The following is a 14,513-nucleotide window of genomic DNA, read 5'->3' as shown; positions in this document are numbered from 1 at the left end:
AATCCCCAAAAGCCAAACCAACTCTGGGTCTTCTCACTCCAAACAAGGCTAACTGTGTGGCCCCAGCCCACCAGATATATTTTATTTTTCTTTTCCTTGTTCTTTATTCTATAAAAGCTACTGCCCCATTTTACAGTTCTCCAAAAGGAGACAATCCACTTCATGAAGTGTTAAATAAACTTTGTTTTCTTTAATCATTTTTAATAGTTTGTATATACGTGTGCATATTTATATGTATATACACATCTGTATATACTTGTGTATCTATATGTATGTACATACACACTGGAGATATACACACACATACATAACTGTATTCTAATAATTTTTAAATCTTCTTATATGAAATGAAGCTTTCTTGGGGCGCCTGGGTGGCTCAGTCGTTGGGCATCTGCCTTCAGCTCAGGGCGTGATCCCAGCATTCTGGGATCGAGCCCCGCATCAGGCTTCTCCACTGGGAGCCTGCTTCTTCCTCTCCCACTTCCCCTGGTTGTGTTCCCTCTCTTGCTGGCTGTCTCTCTCTGTCAAATAAATAAAATCTTAAAAAAAAAATGAAATGAAGCTTTCCTAGAAAAATCTAATCTCCTAAATTTGATTCAAAAGAAATAGAAAATCTGAATATATTAATAACTCTGAGGGAGAAATGGAACATTGTCAGTGATAAACCTGAAGTCAGCGGCAGCTTCCACTGTGACTGTCCCAGGTCTTCCACTAAGCTAGCTATGTATTCCCTGAAGACTGAAAACGCCAAAAGCCAGAGCAATATGCAGTGGAGAAAAGGCCTGCAACCCAGTAGCAAAATAACTGGCTTCATGTTGGGCTTAGAATTAGTACATTTTCCTTTGTTTGTTGTCATTTGCAAAGACTGTGATTTCTAGTAATTGCTTCCTTAGTTGCTTTGCTTAGATTAAATTTGGTCCATGATACTTTAAGAGTTGTCAAAAACCCTGTGTAAACAGACACAGAACTCACAGTGACCCCAGTGCAATGGGTGCAGCCCACCGGCAGCCAATTTAATCAAGGGGGAATTCAGAGTATTCACCGCAAGCAATTGATTTTCAAGAGAAAAGTCAGCAGGATCAAACAGCCTGTTGGGATGAAAATCCCCTGAATCACCCCTATCACCGTGTTTTCTAGCAACTAACTCCTGACTCCACATAGAGTAATAGCCAAATTACTGTAATTATCCTGCAACACAAGTGGCATATCAACATTATTTTAAACGTGGATTTTTTGCATAATCTTTCATTATTATCATTCGTCCTCCCATTTGGAAATGGCAAACAACAACAAACTGTGATCTACCCCCAAAAGAAGAAAGGTCACCAAAGAGAACAAATAAAAGGGCTATTTACATGTGAATATACAAGAGAGATGTGTTTTACAGTCAAATACACTCTCGAAATTCATTAAATGCCTTCTCCCCTGCATCATAAATATGGGCAAAACAGACATCACCTACTGAGAAAATAATCCCAGCACATAATGATCATAACGAACATAAATAAAGCCACTTTTCTTTCAGAGACCTCAAGGCCCTATATAAAAATGTGTTTGTATTTCTACCATCATGAAATGGCTGGTAGCAAAGCACTCCAGTCATAACACAAGTCCTTCCTAATGCTGAACAGGAGAGTAGGAATATGCTCCCCAGTCATCTTGCTCTCTGCAAAATAACGTCCTTAACTGGGTGCCATCATTTGTCGCTGCTGCTTTTAAAAGCATTCGCAAGGACGCAGAAACCAGTACTTGAATTCTGATGGAAAAATCAGCAACAGATTCTGTTAAATACAACTGACCCTTGAACAGGGGTGTGAACTGTGCAAGTCCAGATATACGTGGGTTATATACACACACAGACACACACACACACAGTACAGTGCTGTAAATGTATTTTTTCTTCCTTACAATTTTAATAACACTTTCCTTTCTCTAGCTTACAACATACGTGTTAATTGACAGTTTATGTTATCTGGTAGGCTTCTGGCCAACAGTAGGCTATTAGTAGCTAAGTTTCTGGAGAGTCAAAAGTTTTCCCGAGGGGTGGGGGGGGGGCACACAAAGCCCCTAGCCACCATGTTGTTCAGGGGTCAATTGATATCAAAAGGCTCACCAAGACTTTTAAGGCAGTGTCCCTGACAACAAGACTGGGTTTCAAGTCTGCGTCATCTTCTTCCTGGTATGTTACCAGTCCAAAGGCTCCACTTTGAGAACCCCTGTAAGAGTTTATGCTGTCAACCTTGGAGATAGTCACACGAGCTGAGCATAGGTCTGGTATTATATACTTGTTTCATCAACAACTCTACCAAAGCATCAGAACTCACGTGGTTAATTCTAGAAAAGCAAAGGTGGCAAGAGTGGCTAAAGCTTTGAAAGAATGCAATTTTGTTACCTTCATATACCAAAAACAAATTTAGTGGCTACAAAAAGACAATACTCAGATTGTGATAAATATGAGTTTGCATCTCAGGCTTTGTATGAGCATTAAGTAGAACAGACTTTGTTGACACTATCTGCATAATTGCTTTAGCCTAGTAGTCTTGCCCACAAGGCTCCAGGGAACTGTTAACACAGGACCCTAAGTGTTATGGCTGAATTGTTCCCCCACAAAATTCATATATTGAAGTCTTCACCCCCAGCCCCTCAGAATGTGACTATATTTAGAGATGGTGTCTTTAAAGAGATAATTCAAGTAGAATGAGGTCATATGGGGGGGCCCTAATCTAATATTACTGGAGTCCTTATAAAAAGATAGGACACAAACAAGGAAAAAGAAGACCATGTGAGAGACACAAGGAGAAGACAAGCCAAGCATCTACAAGCCAAAGAGAGAGGTCTCAGAAGAAACCAAATTTGCCTACACCTTGATCTTGGACTTCTAGCCTCCAGAACTGTGAGAAAATTAATTTCTCTTGTTTAAGCTCCCCAGTATGTGGTACTTTGCTAGGGCAGCCCCAGCAAACTAATATGGAGACCTAGTGGGTCACTCAATAACTGCAGAATGTACTGGGTGTTAAAATAGTGTTCTGAGATATATAATGCAAATATTTTGGCAGAAATACTGCTATGCTCTAAACACAAGTGTTTCATCCATATTTGGAACCCATGTTAAAAGAAAAATAAAGGGAAACAGAAGGCACCCCAGATATATAAAATGGAACCTTAGGAAAAGAAGCTAAAGGGCTATTTGATACACAATAAGATTTGATTTAGCCATTGCCTTGGCTCTGGCACTGGAAACTGGTTTTAGATGTTTCTTCCTCCTACAGAGAGAATCTGAGGTAAGAAGCAAAAGTAAGTCCAAAGAAAAGAAACTTAAATAAGACATAAAGAAACATTTCCTGACAAAAAGTAATTTTTGAAAAATTTAAAAGGCAACACTGCTATGTTTTTTATGGGTGCATTATGAAAATCGTATTTTGAAAGGCCTTTTAAATATCTAGTAAGCAACACTCTTCCTGAGTGGTTTGGTTACAAGGGGCTACACTAATTATTCTTTTGAAAGCCCACAAATCTGTTATATAGAACTAAGTTTCTCCCTGTCAAGGGCATATCAGTTCCACAGAGATACTGCACAGTGGGCCCTGGGTGCATAATGAGTTTCACAGATCTGAGCCTGAGACCCCTGCTCCCCAGGTCACACCAGCCTAATGACAAACAAAAGTTGCTTTTTGCTTTTTTCTTTCTTTTTTTAAATTTTAACCAGTAAACGGTGGCAACGCCAATCCGGCTATGGAAATGCAGGCTGTGCCCTATTTGCCTTATGCATCACTAAGAAATTCGCCAGCTCAGTTCTGATTCCAAAGTCTTTACTGTGATGATGCAGTGAATAAAAGACACAGCACGATTTTCAAACGCTGGGCAGGNTGAATAAAAGACACAGCACGATTTTCAAACGCTGGGCAGGGCCAGTGGTGGGACCGACTGGACAAAAATAACTGTTTTGAGCCCTTTTATTGTTACTGGAAGAAAATACACATAAACTATCAGGCATATGCAATATCCTAATGTGTGTTCGCCAAGTTTTCACAGAATCTTAGCATCTTAGGGGATCTTAAATCTCATTTAGTACAATCTCCCACACAACAAGAAAACCTTTTTCGAAGCATCTATGACTGTTTCTTTACGAATTCTTCCAATATTGGGAGAACCTGTTACTTCTAAACTAGGCTTTTCACTACACACACAAAAAAATAAATAAACATTTACTAGAGAGTTTCTTTATAATGGGACAAAATCTGCATCCTTAGAGTTTGCTCCTATCGGTCCCAGTTTAGTCCCAAGGTTTAGTAGATAAAAACCAAAATTTACAAGTGTGTGCAAAAGGTTATATATGCAAAATGAGTGGCTGAAAAACGGAAACATACACAAGTTATTTAAGTAAAATGCAAATTGAATGTACATGGTTAAACTTTTTAGATCCAATGAAAACTTGTGATATGGCTGAAATAACGAATAGCTAGTAGGCTGATTATACTGTGGGTAAGTAGCTAAAGTGGGGGTGGGCACTATATTAGCTTAAGAATGTTGAGCCTTGACATTTGTCTGTTCAGAAGGGTTGAGGTTAGTGTGATATTGCAAGTTTCACAGCTGGTAGGGAAAGCGTAGACCTTGAGGCAAGGATTTGAGAACAAGGGATTTATTTGGGAGGTGATTCCAAGAAGCATCAGTAGGGTAGTGAGGAAGGGAGAAAGGGAAGAAAAGGCAGCTAGTAAGCAATGTGTCATGACACAGGTTACCACTGTGGACAGCTGGAACCCAATCCCATAGAGGAACTCTGGGAAACAGTACAAAACTAATGTCACAGAGTTATCCCACCTGCGAAGTGAGGGACTTAGGGTATTTATACCTGGACTCCTGACAGTTGTGTAAAAATAAATGTTTTCACAGCTGGTGGGAAAAGACTAGACAGGCAGTGTCCTGGTGTGGGTTCCCTCAGAAGCAGACCTTAAATCAAGGACTCCAGTAAAACCATTTATTTGGAGAATTGATCAAGAAAGAGGCATAGGAAGAGAAATAAAAGATAAAATGAACTTATGGGACTTTATCAGGATAAAGAGCTTCTGCACAGCCAAGGAAACAGTCAAAAAAACTAAGAGACAGCCCACAGAATGGGAGAATATATTTGCAAAGGACACCACAGATAAAGGACTGGTATCCAAGATCTACAAAGAACTTCTCAAACTCAATACACGAGAAACAAATAAACAAATCATAAAATGGGCAGAAGATATGAACAGACACTTTTCCAATGAAGACATACAAATGGCTAACAGACACATGAAAAAATGTTCAAAATCATTAGCCATCAGGGAAATTCAAATCAAAACCACACTGAGATACCACCTTACGCCAGTTAGAATGGCAAAGATAGACAAGGCAAGAAACAACAATTGTTGGAGAGGATGTGGAGAAAGGGGATCCCTCCTACATTGTTGGTGGGAATGCAAGTTGGTACAGCCACTCTGGAAAACAGTGTGGAGGTCCCTTAAAAAGTTAAAAATTGAACTACCCTATGACCCAGCCATTGCACTACTGGGTGTTTACCCCAAAGATACAGACGTAGTAAAGAGAAGGGCCATATGCACCCCAATGTTCATAGCTGCATTGTCCACAATAGCCAAATCATGGAAGGAGCCGAGATGCCCTTCAACAGATGACTGGATTAAGAAGCNGGGATAGACTGGTGATGGGTAGTAAGGAGGGCACGTATTGCATGGTGCACTGGGTGTTATACGCAACTAATGAAGCATCAAACTTTACATCGGAATCTGGGGATGTACTGTATGGTGATTAACATAATATAATAAAATAAAATTAAAAAAAAAAAAAAGAAAGAGGCATAGGGGGACAGGGACATGAGACAGGGAAGTGGAGGCTGCTCCTGGAGTGCTAATTTCCTGACACTTCCAGCCTGCCTCTTGCATGGGGCAGAGTGGCCTTCTACAGTTCTGGCAAATCCCACAGACACAGAGGTGAAGATTCCAGTACATGGAATTTGTCTAGAGCGCATGCGCGCGCACGCGCGCACACACACAAACACACACACACTCACGCACCCAAAACCCTGAGGAAAATGGTAGGCCACTGAGAACTCATTAAAGTGGTAACTCATTACATAACTTGTTGAAGTGAAGAAAGCTGATCACGTATCCAGTATAGCAGACACATCATTGGAGTTTACAGTCAAAGCCATACAAGACAAAAAGTCACCTTGCCAAGCAGAGAGGGCTGGGGCTGGGTTCCAGGACCGTGTACCCCTGATGAGCTTGAAAACCTTGCATGAGCTTGGACAGGTATAAAAAGGAAACAGTGTCACCTGTCCTAGTCTCCTATATCAAGTTACGAGGATAAAATGAGATAATATATACGACAATCCTTTGAAAAGTAAAAAGTTCTAAGCAAAATACAAGGTATAAAGCACAATGATGTGTGTTCATTTGAAACAAGAATTTTAGAGAAATTATATTTCTTTTAACTTGAGACTTTCATCAGAAAAACAATGAACGGTAGATCATAGCACATTTAGAATTTTCTCTGGAGTCTCACTCTTTGTTGTTGCTGAAGGAAGATGGCAGCAAAATGTGTTGATGACTCTTTTCTTAGATATAATAAGCTGTTGATGATTTGTGAACCCATCCCTGAGTTATTTGGAAGCCTATAATAGTGCTCCCTGATGACAATTTCATAATCATCTTTGTATCAGTGAACATAAAGCTGGATTTTCAGAAATAAACAAGGCACAAAAGATAACAAGAGAAGTTTTTCTATTTCCTTTACTTCCCATTTTGTCCTAGATAAGTAATTTTAAGTAAAAATACTAAAGGTGGTAGAGAGAAGTAGGACTTCCTTCAGCTCCCATATTTCCTTGGGCTTTAGAGTGTGTATTTTAAAGTCCAGGTCCAGCCTAAATTTTGAATTTTGTTTTCCCCATATAGTTTCCCCATATAGTTTCTAAGATAGGAATTTTTCCATTCATTCTATGTATGGAACATCACAGTAGTCTCAGGGCTACTCAGAAACATACTGGAAATGACTTTATCTTTTCAATTTGTTTTTTATAACAACAATAGTCACAGGCTGAAATAAAAACAAAGTTTTTGATGATTTACTCTGTGCTTGGCACTGAGATGAGCACATCATGTAGATTCTAACATTTAGTCTTCGCAACAACTTTTTGGGTTAGACACTATTTTTATTTCCATTTTATGCATGAAAAAATCAAGCTATAAAACCTATTTAATGCTGCCTTCGAGAAGAATTTATGCTCTTGAAAGTGACAAAGATAACTTATGGTTCAGGATTGTGTCATGCTGAAAAGTTCTTTAGAATACTCCAGTATCTCTTTGCTGAGAAGCATGGGCAACCTGGGATCCAGTGCTGCATCCATCGGACTCCCGGCTCAGTGGAGAGCCTGTTTCTCCTTCTCCCTCTGCCCTTCCCCCTTGCTTATGCTCTCTCTCTCTCAAAATAAATAAAATCTTAAAAAAAAAAAAAAGACACAGCACAAAGCCCTTGACATGAGTAATCTCAGTGAAACTTCACAATTCCCTTATGTGGGAGGTATTAATATTATTCTTATTTTACAAAAGAAGAAACCCAGGTTTAGAGAAGTGAATTAACATTATCCTGTATCTGTCTGATTTAAGATTGGAAACATTTTACCTGCAAAGATACTCATGGATGGAGCAAAACCTCATCAAAATACCAAAGTCTGAGATTACCTGATTTCATTTCATGAAGAACCTGATACAGACAATATTTAAAAATCAATTTTTATTATTTAATATGGCTAGAAATAATTTAAGCATGTTAAAAAGGACTACTTGCAGTAGACCTATACTATATAATAATTTGTCAAAGACACAAACACAAAAGCACCAATTAGTGGGATTAAAACTTAAAAGCATACAGAACTTCTCAAGCTATTGACTTAAAAAAAAACACATTATATTTTGATGTGTTTGTGTGTATGTAAAATGCTGAAATACAATCAATTATTCCACAATGAACATTCTGGAGGCAGGCATTCTGCATTTAGGGAGCCTTAAGCTGCAGGGCCACCATCTCTGTCTACATCTGTGCACTTTTGGCCATCTGTACTCACAGATGTGTGCACAAGATATGATTAGCTGTGGAAACTATACCTTCAAGGGAACTGGAGAAGGAGACATAAAATAAGCCATCTAGTTCCATCCCTCCCAAAAGGCACAGAGGTGTAGAAGGCATGGATGTAATTGCTGATGTGTTCCTGTGATAGTCACCGTACCTTGACTTCCTTTAATGCTCAGCTCCTCAGGCGGCTGCAGAACATCATCAGGGTGTGGGATGCAGAGTCCGTGGAAGGGCCCCAGGTCAAAGCACTCATGCAGGAGCTGCATGTTCACTCTTGAGCACACACTCATGAACCCGACAGCTACACCTTCCACCTGAAACATCCAAAACTTCCTGTTACTCTACCAAACCCCAAATGAATTCTCATCATGAAACTTCCAGGAGCCCACAGCAGGTGGGCAGTTGGTAGTTTGGCAGGCACTGTGAGATATTCAAGGGAGGGAGCTTCCTTTAGAAGCTCTAGTGTCCAGCACCATGCACAGCACACACAATGTGCTCCAAAAATGTCCAATGAATGATCACTGTGAATAAACCTAGAAGTGGCTACATAACTTAGGGAAGTTGCTGGAGTTCTGGAGGGAAAGAAAATGTGCCCTCTTTGCCCAGACCTGCCCCATATCTATTGATTATCCCATGGCAGGCCCAGCCTTCCTGTCCACTTTCTTCCCCTCCACCATGTTGTTCCATCCGACTGACCCTGGATTCAGAGATGTTCTTGGTCACCTATTCTTTCACATTGGAACTTTGATTTTCTTGAATTCATTCATTTATTTGATTGGATGGTCTTATGGGGAAGAGATGTGAGCAAAGAGGTTTGGTGGGGATGTTTGAGTGAAGTAAACTCACAACACTGGTTCACCATGTGGGTCTGATTTACAAATATGTCACCTCCTAACATCCGAACAGATAACCTGGTTCTGAACCTCCTACAATGGTCCCATGATTTTAGGCCTCTGATGAGGAATACACAGGTGGGAAGGTAAGTGGGACAGTGTGATAGAATAAGAAATACATGTTTGGTCTTCATCCCTGGTTCCTGGCACAAAGCCCCTAAAACACTTGTAATTTCTTGAGAGGAACATCTTTTGTTTTTCCTAATAAGCTCCTTTGGGTAATACCTATGTTTATGCTAATGAGGTGACTTCCGGAGAAAGGGAGCTGATTGCCAGGGAAACCAAACATGAGATTGATTAGAGGGTTGGAACTTTTGGCCCCACCCCATGACCTCTGGAGAGGGGAGAGGGGCTTGAGATTGACTTCAGTCACCAATATGATATAATGAATCATTAATGGAACCACCATAAAAACCCCTCAACGAGGGGAATCAAGGGTTTCTGGGTTGGTGAACACATGGAGATGCTGGGAGGAGACACACCCAGAGTGGACACAGAAGCTCAGGGCCGTTTCCCCTGCACCTGACTGTATGCATCCCTTCCATGTAGCTGTTCCTGAGCTATATTCTTTATAATAAACCGGCAATAGTAAGCAAAGTGTTTCCTTGAGTTCTGTGAGCCATTCTAACAAATTATCGACCCCTAAGGAGGGCTTCACAGCCACTCAGAAGTATAGGGGAAAACCTGGGACTTATGACTGGCACCTGAAGTGGGGGGAGTCTTGGGGGCCTGCGCCCTTACCCTGCGAGGTCCACACTAACTCTAGGTAGCGTCAGCACTGAATAGCAGGACACCCGGTTGGTATCTAGGGAGCTGAATATTTGGTTGATGTAAGCAAAACCTTACACATTTCGTGTCAGAAGTGTCAGAAGTCAAGAAAACAAGTTATCTTCTAATGAGTAATCAGCTGATCTACACCTATTATTGGTAGTGATACAAATGAATGAAATTTAACTCTATCATAGTCCACACTGATAGATATCTGTGATTGAAATTCTTTATGATGTCCCTTCGATAATTCTGTATGTCATTCTTCCCTGCAAGGAAAGCATTTAAAATTTTAAAAGAGAGCAAGAAAGAATGCATAGTACTTAAACTAATCTTCCTGTGTTAATTATTGTGCAATATATATATGTATATATATACATATATACATATATATACACACACACATATATATACTTATCTATATATCATATAGATTTATATACATACCATATATGTATCAAATTGCTACATTGTAAACCTTAAACTTATACAATGTTATACAATTATATTTCATTAAAAGTAGAAAAGAGAGAAAACTCAATTGTACATAAATAACTCCTGCTGTTAACTATAACACGGGTTTCAAGCAAATTCTGGTTGACTGATTTGACAGACAGCTCCGGCTAGAAACCCAGCATTACTAGGTTCTACTCCTCAAGCATTCAGGTGGTATTTCTTGAGACAACCATTCCGTACAGGAAGCAAAAGAACTCATCATAGGCATTCCCTAGTCCCAAGAATGCAGCATCATCCCATAAATGTCAGTCAGAGAAAATGGTTAATATTTTAACCTACTGAAGCACAAAACTAAGCTACAACAATACTCAGTCTTTTATATGACACCTAGAAAAATTAGGCATTAAACTATTTGTTCTCAAATGTGTCTTCTAGTTCAAAGTCCTTTGTTTTCAAACATGTGTTTGAAAAATAAATGTGAGACTCCCTTTGTTTTCTCCCCAATGCTGGAATACAAGAGGAATTCTTAAAAATTAATTTTTCCATGCGTACTCTTTTCTTTACATCCTCCCACCCCCACCCCACAATGATACTAGCTGTACAAGGCTGGATTTACACAGCCGTTTTATAAAGCCATCGACACTTTAATAAAAGTCCAAAATAAACATTTTAATTTTTTCCCCAAATAACAAGTGATTGTTTGTCTTGTTTGCACTCATGAACAAAGGCTGCGTAGCCACAGTTGTCTGGCTTCTCTGTAATTTCAGGCCCAAGACTCAGCAGACGCTGATTAACCAATCCATCTACCATATGTGCAGAAAGAGATGGCCAGCCTCACTCTCGGCAGGGAAAATTGGCATCCATCTTGGTTCACATGGAGATGTCCTTCTAATCTACAGCCACGCTGGCACAACGAAACTTCGATGGCCTGAAATACCTTTTGCTGGCTTCATGGCGAGCTGCATGTGCATGATAAGAATGTATTATTTATAAGACCGCTGTTAGTAATGAGCTATTACACTAATGGCTCATTGTGTTTGGAATTTGATTTCAAATGGCATGGATCACACATTCTGATGAAAATGAGAAAAAACATGTTTTGCCATTAGGAACAAAGATGTAATGGTCTCCAATTCTACAACCTGTTATATACCCATCATTCATCCTGGGTTGTGACAATCCACAAAAGTTCACAATTACGAACTGCAACAGAGCAAGGACATATTGTGGAAATGTCTGCTTTTTCCTTTTAGTTTCTTTCAAATAACTATTCTGATTTGAGAAACACCCTTCTGAAATATGAATTTCTGGGAGTATTCAAGTACATCTTTGTGTGTCTGTGTGTATGTTTTCTGGAAAAATAGATTAGTGAAGTTTTTTTACTTGAACAATGAAACGGCATGGATTGTTGACTGCTATCTATCCTCTAGGTGACAGTGATAACTTCCCACCACAAAGGCATCTTCAGTTATCTTATACTAAGAGAGCAAAACTGAAAGTTCTGCTTATTGTTCTTGTTTTCCCTGTGAGGATATATATAAAGCTCTGGTTGCTAGAAATCCCTACATGCAGTGGCCTTGTCTTCACACACAGGTCCATTTAGAGACACGTGTGCACAGTATCAGCCATGCTTCCTTCTAAAAACGCCCTACAGTCACTCATCCCTTTAGGGTGACAATATTCCACAATGAGGGTGCCCTTATTGTGACCACTGCCAGCTTTGACCCCCTCTGCTCATGCCAATGGCAGGGCTGAGTTGGCAGGCTCTGCCCACCCGCAGGTCAGTGGTGCCTGTTCGGACCACTGCTGCCCATGCTGTGGCTGATGCCAAAGCAGACGCTCTGCCCATCTGTCTCTAGGAGCTGCCCCTGGCCTCCAACCACCCTTCCCCAAAATCTCGGTTTAGAGTAAACACCAGATGTCAAGGTAAGCCAGGATAAAGTTATGAAAAGCAATTTGTGCAGCAAAGTGATGACTCAAAACTCCTTCTAAGTAGCTACCAAGCCAAAGAAAGTCTGCACAGTTAAAAACCTTTAACTAGTCAAGAATTTCCTACACAGCACAGGCATTCTACATGCATGGCCTGTAACTATCATGGGCTAATGTGGGAAGAGACAGATTTGATGCATTCTGTTGTGATCTCTGGTCCACTGCAGTCACCTGTAAGAATGGTGTGCTACCCGTAAATGCTTAATCAGCAACGGGGAAGGGGAAAGCCCTGAGTCAGCAATTTGCCAGTCTCTGTGGTGTAAATATTCCCATTGTGGCCAATTTTAAGCTACCAATGTGATGTTACTGAACAGGGAGTTGGGAAGGGATGCCCAGTAGCCACTATTATACAGTATTTCCACTACAGAGACCAAAGACATAAATAATCTCAAGAGCAAAGATAATAATAAAATAATTAGGAGGTGATGAGTGTTGAGTATTTGTTTTCTAGTGTGACTGCACAGCAAATTTATATAATTTAATTTTTAATAATAGCTGTGTTTAACAACCAGCTTGCAAAGTTCCTGAGGATTGAATACTTGGTTCTTGTGAGGCAGATTGAACTAGTTCCTGCATACCACTGCCTACAGGCCCAGCCGAAGAAAGTCCAGGTGGCTGGGAGAAGGGTCCAGGAGGCAGGTGGGAGGGGAATGACAGCACTGATCTTGAACTCAAAAAGGCTTAAGACACCAGAGACAGCTCAGTAGAAACTGGAGATGTGCTCCCAAGTCCTGGACTGGCTTCCTCCCTGTTAAGGAGGTCCTGCATCTGCCCTCCTATTTAAAGATCGAGGTCCATGGTTGCTTCTCCACAGAATGTGAAGCATCTGATGTCTGAGGTAACACAGCCTCTCAGAAACTGGGCTGGACCCCATCTACCTCTTTAGAGACACCAAAGGATCCTTGCAGGGTGGGGCTACAATTTTCAGCCTTCAATTTTCCTCTGATGTTACATGCACTGAAAATGTGTAACGTGACTAGAGAGGAAAATACATGGAGGTAGTCACTGCAACTGCTCTTTATAAGCACTAACACAAGTGATTTGGGTTGAAACTGGCACCTTAAAACCAAAGAATCAAAAGCCTTCTCCAGAGTGACATCAGCATCATGGTGGCATAAAGATGTCCATCATTGTTGTCCCCAAGCTCAACAGCAAACATTTGGCGTCCAGCCATGAACAAAAGGGCCTCTGAGGGGGCTGTGGCATTCTGCACCGTACACCAAGGGGCCTGGAAGAGTTTTGCCCACCGCACATGAGGAAATAGGCAGACACACCTCGGACTTGACTATGAATCCTGAGGAGGACTGTGAACTAGGTCCAGCCTGTCTTGGCCATGGTCCAGAAGCCCTTGGACAATATGGACTTGGATAATCATTTATAGAGGAGAGAGTCTTTGTAAAAAGTAGTTTCCAGAGAAGTTCCAGGACTCCATTGGAGCAAAAAAGTACGAGTTTGGATGCACTGAAGTGAATAAGAGGAAGAGTCTAGCCTTACCCATCTCACCCATCCCCCAATGAGGCACAGTTTAAGGGCAAGAATGGCCCTTGATTTATCCAATGGGCCATGGATTTAGCCAATGGGAAAAAGGGAGAGTGTGCGAGTGAGCACCCAGCTTCCCCAGCTGTGTGGGATTCTTCCAAAGAGGCCCATTTCTCTTTCACCTTATCCAGAGTACTTAATTGGGAGCTCTATGAGTTGGGGAGTGGAAAGAGGCTAGGAAGATCAGCAAATAGCACTCTTGGAGGGCAATAAAGGGACCCAGTTCCTAACTGCATTGTGGATTGCATCAAGAAGCCTGCCCACAAACTGCTGGGAATATCTTGCCCATGAAACCCCTCAACTGGCCCACAAACACTCCTAGCAACCTGTGCGCCTTACTCACACATCATCCCACCCTGTGGCCAGCTCCTGTGCACACTCCCAATAGCACCATGAGCAGGCTTTGGCAGATGGTTAGTGAAGACTGCAGAAAATCAGTCTGTGGCCAGAGAGAGACTACACACTTGAGCAGCTACCTTTGGGAAAATAAAAGAGGTTATCAGCACTCGACCTGGTGCTTTGAAAGATCCAGAGAATGCATAAAAGCTTAAGAAGTCTGCCACAAGAGGGAGCAAGAAAGGTGGAGCAGATTTATCCATAGAAGGTCTGAGAACCCCTCAGGATCTCTAGCAGGGCTGGCAGAGGTACGTCCCTTCTGAAGAAAGTAAAGACTGGAGCAGATATCTTCTACTTCAGATGTGAAGACAGTAATGAAAAACTCCAAGAAACATGACAAAATCAAGAAAATGACAT

At 41.0% G+C, this 14,513-nt stretch overlaps 1 protein-coding gene across 5 annotated transcripts in view; it reads right to left on the bottom strand.

Annotated features, from left to right (window-relative positions):
- The window catches only part of CFAP61 (cilia and flagella associated protein 61), a 293,467-nt gene that overhangs the window by 234,650 nt on the left and 44,304 nt on the right, over positions 1–14,513 (bottom strand). For all 5 annotated transcript variants that reach the window (XM_011225478.3, XM_034641778.1, XM_034641779.1 and 2 more), the window contains one exon: positions 8,270–8,429. In XM_011225478.3, coding sequence (XP_011223780.1) covers positions 8,270–8,429 — 160 coding nt within the window. The remainder of the gene's footprint in view (positions 1–8,269; positions 8,430–14,513) is intronic.

This window comes from Ailuropoda melanoleuca, chromosome 13, assembly GCF_002007445.2.
Source record: "Ailuropoda melanoleuca isolate Jingjing chromosome 13, ASM200744v2, whole genome shotgun sequence".
In the NCBI taxonomy this organism is placed as follows: Eukaryota; Metazoa; Chordata; class Mammalia; order Carnivora; family Ursidae; genus Ailuropoda; species Ailuropoda melanoleuca.
This window is presented reverse-complemented; position numbering and strand designations above follow the sequence as displayed.